Source organism: Montipora foliosa, unplaced genomic scaffold, assembly GCF_036669935.1.
Source record: "Montipora foliosa isolate CH-2021 unplaced genomic scaffold, ASM3666993v2 scaffold_412, whole genome shotgun sequence".
Classification (NCBI taxonomy): domain Eukaryota; kingdom Metazoa; phylum Cnidaria; class Anthozoa; order Scleractinia; family Acroporidae; genus Montipora; species Montipora foliosa.
In genome coordinates, this window is record NW_027179715.1 from 345,001 (window position 1) to 350,093 (window position 5,093).

General features: G+C 50.8%; 1 protein-coding gene across 1 annotated transcript in view; it reads left to right on the forward strand.

Annotated features, from left to right (window-relative positions):
* The window catches only part of LOC137988264 (uncharacterized), a 4,956-nt gene extending 351 nt beyond the window's left edge, over positions 1–4,605 (forward strand). The window contains exons 1-2 of the mRNA XM_068834303.1: positions 1–813; positions 1,093–4,605. The exon at positions 1–813 is cut by the window's left edge and continues 351 nt beyond it. Of these exons, the coding sequence (XP_068690404.1) occupies positions 1–813; positions 1,093–4,605 (4,326 nt within the window). The remainder of the gene's footprint in view (positions 814–1,092) is intronic.
* Positions 4,606–5,093: the final 488 nt, after the last annotated feature.

Genomic DNA, 5,093 nt, shown 5'->3' on the forward strand with positions numbered 1-5,093 from the left:
CATTATGGCTTGCAGTTAACTGGTTCCCGTTTCTTGGACCTCGCGAACATTCCTTTGAAGCCTGAACAGCGTCCTGAGGATTTATTCCAAATCTTAATGGCCTTTATTGAGGACCACCTACTCACCAGATCCAGCGGAATCACTCATTATGGCGAGATCCCGGACGCTGACGAAGAACTATCTCCATCCCTCGAAAATTTTATTGTTCTCACTTGGTTACGCCTACTCCATCCCAACCTTCCACGACTTGTGAAACAACGTTATGGAACCGAATTACGTAGTAGGACGTTGGCCTCTGTGAAACCTGAAATCTCTCAAGCTCTCGAGTCGTTACTTGACGAGCTCCACACCAGTGATGAATCAAAGGTTCTACGCTCTGCGCCCCCGACTGATCATCGCTCCTTTGTTCCCGCACGACGCAGGCTACTGCCTAAACCTCGAGCTGTCAAGTCTTGTCCTCTTTGCCAGCAGGCCGGCCGCCCAGATTTTCGGTCACATTTTCTCAGCGGTTGCAAGTTTCTGCCCGAGCCTGATCGTCTCTTCATGTCCAAGATTCGCCAAGTGGCCGGCATTGAATTAGAGGAGAGCAGTTATGATTACCAGCACTATCCTGATCTGACTAGCCCTCCAGGTTTTGAAGAATTAGCAGATATGCAGCATTGTCCCTCCAGCGTCCTACCTACTATGAAACCCCCTGCCACTCGTCGCGTAAACGTCTCCCAGTCTCCATTCCTTCACGCTTTTTATGGTCATCACCCTTTACGCCTTACAATAGACACTGGCGCAGAAACTAATATGATGAGAGCTTCTTTAGCCAAGCATATTGGTGCTAAGATAACTAAAAGCTCCCAGACTGCTTTGCAGGCCGACGGTCGCACCCCGTTAACTGTTGTTGGTGAGACCCGCCTTCCGCTGATTCGTCAAGGCAGACCTCTTACTTTGGAAGCTCTCGTTGTCGAGAATCTTGATGTTGACATACTTGCTGGAACACCCTTCATGGCTTCCAATGACATTGCAGTCCGCCCCGCTAAGCGTGAGATCATCATCGCTGGGTGTGACGTGGCGTCTTATGGTTGTTCCCAAAGTCCTCAGACCCACTACGCTGTCAGAGCTTGCCACCTCCTTCGCGCCCCGAATACTAACACAACCGTCTGGCCGGGTGAGTTCCTGGAAATTGACGCCTCCTCAGTGCTACTTAAAGATGCTACACTTGCCATTGAGCCCCGTATGGATTCGGTCTCTTCTAGTCACCTCAAACCTGCTCACACCTGGCCTCATCCCGACATTGTCCAATCCATTGGTGGTAAACTGAGACTTCTCAACAGTACCGAGGAGCCCCTACTAATCCGCAAGAACGACCATTTATGCCAAGCACGTCTAACTGTTCTGGAGTCTTCCATAGAGCCCTCCTCAACCCAAGCTGCAGAGCCGTGCCCCAAGTCTACTACTCCTCCCTCTTCTTCCGTCGAGTCCGTACATGTAGACCCTGACGGTTTGTTGTCCCCTGCTGAGAAAGCCGCGTTCATTTCGCTACTGAAGGAATTCCAATTGGTTTTCGATCCCCGTATTCCTGGTTACAATGGAGCTGCCGGGCCAATTGAAGGGGTTGTGAATATGGGACCTGTCGAGCCTCCCCAGCGAAAAGGGCGTGTCCCACAGTACTCTCGCGACCAACTCGACCTGCTTCAAACCAAATTTGACGAACTTGAGGCTCAAGGCATTTTCAGTCGACCAGAAGATTTAAACGTTGTGGTGGAATACTTGAATCCATCCTTCTTGGTGAAGAAGAGGAATGGCGGTTTTTGCTTAGTCACAGCCTTTACTGATGTGGGCCGCTATAGCAAGCCCCAGCCCTCACTAATGCCGGACGTGGACTCCACTCTTCTCAAGATTGCTTGCTGGAAGTACATTGTAGTCTCTGATTTGTCTCAGGCGTTCTACCAAATCCCACTTGCAAAGAACTCCATGAAGTATTGTGGCGTGGTTACACCCTTTAAAGGCGTTCGTGTCTACACGCGTTGCGCAATGGGAATCCCCGGTTCCGAAACGGCCCTCGAGGAGTTAATGTGCCGCGTCCTGGGTGATCTCCTTCAGGAATGGTGTGTCGCTAAGATTGCCTACGACTTGTATTGTGGTGGTAACTCCCATCAAGAGCTCCTTTCAAACTGGCGAAAAGTCCTCTCGGCTCTCGATCGCTGCAACCTTCGCCTCTCACCTGCGAAAACCATAATCTGCCCAGCTTCTACCACCATTCTCGGTTGGATATGGTCCCAGGGCTCGATCCGCGCTTCTCCCCATCGTGTAGCTGCTCTTGCTTCTTGTGAGCCACCCAAGAATGTACGCGGTCTCCGTGCTTTTGTTGGCTCATACAAAATGCTTGGTCGGGTCCTTAGTGGAGCTGCTAAACTCCTCGCTCCTCTCAAGTCGCTTACGGCTGGTCGTCAGTCTCAAGACACCATCTCTTGGTCTGATGAGCTTCTAGTGTGTTTTCGCTCCTGTCAAGAAGCACTCACGTCTAACAGATCCATCACACTCCCCAAGCCTGATGATCAACTTTGGATCGCAACCGATGGTTCCGTCAAGATGAATGGCCTCGGCGCCACTCTTTATGTGCTTCGTGACCAGAAGCTCCACCTTGCCGGATACTTCAGTGCCAAATTTAAAAAGCATCAAGCCTCCTGGTTACCATGTGAAATAGAGGCATTGTCTATTGCCGCTGCGGTCAAGCATTTTGCCCCTTATATAATTCAATCAAAGTCTAAGACTTATGTACTGACTGACAGCAAGCCGTGTGTCCAGGCCTTTGACAAGCTCTGCCGTGGACAGTTCTCCTCCAGTCCCCGAGTGACTTCGTTTTTATCATCTGTTAGCCGTTACCAAATCACACTGCTCCATTTGGCTGGTTCTGCCAACCTGCCTTCTGACTTTGCTAGTCGTAACGCACCAGCTTGCGACGACCCCCGCTGCCAAGTTTGTTCATTTGTATCCGAAGCTGAAGACCTAGCTGTGCGTCCCATTTCTGTTCATGATGTGCTATCGGGGAAGACGTCCCTTCCTTTCACAAGCCGTTCCGCTTGGCTCCAATCGCAACTAGAGTGCCCGGATTTGAGACGTGTCCACTCTCATCTTAAGCAGGGCACTCGCCCGTCAAAGAAGCTAACAAACATTAAAGATGTCAAGCGCTACCTGAACCTGGTCTCCATTTCCCGTGACGGCCTACTCGTCGTAAAACGCAATGAACCTTTCGCTGCGCCCCGCGAATGTATTGTCATTCCACGCTCTGTTGTTGATGGCTTCCTTGCTGCCTTACACGTGAAGCTGGACCACCCCTCCCGTCACCAGATGAAACTGGTTTCACAGCGTTATTTCTTCGCTTTAGATTTGGACAAAGCCCTGGATCGGTGCTCGCAGTGTTGCCACCTATGCTCTTCCCTGAAGAAAGTTCCATCCAGCCTCATTGAACAATCAACCTCTGATCCCCCCGACGGCTTTGGTATTTCCTTCGCTGCAGACATCATAAAGCGCTACCGTCAGCTAGTACTTGTCGTCCGCGAGACGTCCACGTCCTTCACTGCAGCCTGCTTGTTGGATAACGAACGTCGTGAATCCATTCGCTCTGGTCTCCTCCGTTTGTGCCTTGAGCTGCGACCTCTGTCTGGCCCCCCTTCCGTCATAAGGGTAGATCCCGCTCCTGGCTTTGCTTCTTTAGGTGACGATGAAATCCTTAAGCAGTATGGCTTTGCCGTGGAAGTCGGCCGTGTCAAAAACCCAAACAAGAATCCTGTGGCAGAGAAATGCGTCGCAGAACTTGGTGATGAGCTTCTACGTGTTTGTCCTGAGGGTGGTACAATCAGTCCTCTTTCCTTAGCTGTGGCGACAGCCAATCTCAACACCCGTATCCGCAAAAGAGGATTGTCTGCCCGCGAGATGTGGCTTCAACGCGATCAATTCACTAACGCACAGATCCCTTTTTCCGACCTCCAAGTTGTTCGACAACAGCAGTCGTTGCGGCTCCGTAACCATCCCACAAGTGAGAGATCCAAAGCCCCAGGCTGTTGCCCTCGCCCGGCCACGCCCGTTCAAGTAGGCGATTTGGTGTACATTACTTCTGATGGCTCCAAGACCAGTGCTCGCAATCGGTATCTTGTGGTCTCCGTGGATGGCCTATGGTGCAACGTACGCAAGTTCACCGGTTCACAGTTGCGTTCTACCTCCTATCGCGTCAAGCTGTCCGAATGTTATCGTGTTCCTGACCTAACAGAGACCACGTCTAACCTCTTTCGTCATTACAGCTCCGCTTCCTACCCTGAAGATACCGACGAAGAGCCTCTCACCTCTGAGCACGTTGACGAGGAACCCGCTCCCCTTCTTACACCTCAGAGCACTCCGAGTCCGGCTCCTGCTGTAGTTCCTAGCGAGCTCGCAACCCCTCCAGATCCTCAGCCTGACATTCATCTTGTGCCCGAGTCTTCCCCTCCCCCGAGTGGAAGCATGACTGTTGACATTGATGCCCATATCCCGGAGCCTACCTCCTCACCTGGCCCACGCCGGTCGAGCCGTTCAACTCGTCGTCCGGCTTACCTCAAGGACTACATTACATATTAAGGACAATGTTAGCTATTTGTAACTGCTTGTGTACTATCAATTCCCAGCCTAGTTTTACTTCGTATTTATTACTCATCTACCTTGGCGAGGGGAAGAAAGAAGAAGTCACGCCATATTTCGCATTGTTGTGTAATTCCCGCCACTAGGTCACATAGCGTAACCCATTGTACACGCCGTCGTTTAGTTAGGGTTATTGTTTCGCTTTGCATGCACGCTTAGTTACCTCATTGTCACACAGTTCGCGCATAATTAGCTTGGTGCCTTTTTACCACCTTCGCCTGCTTAGTTTGGGTTGTATTTGCATCTTGCCTTCGGTGAATAAACGTGTTCTCTCGCTCGGAGTTTCGGCTCAACTTATTGGCGATGGACACTACTGTATAAACCGACAGCAACCAGAACATGGCTTGATTGTAATTAACATCATGACTCGCACATGTAGATTATAGCGTTCGAAGGTCTAAATTGCAGTCTTTAATCATTTTAATAAC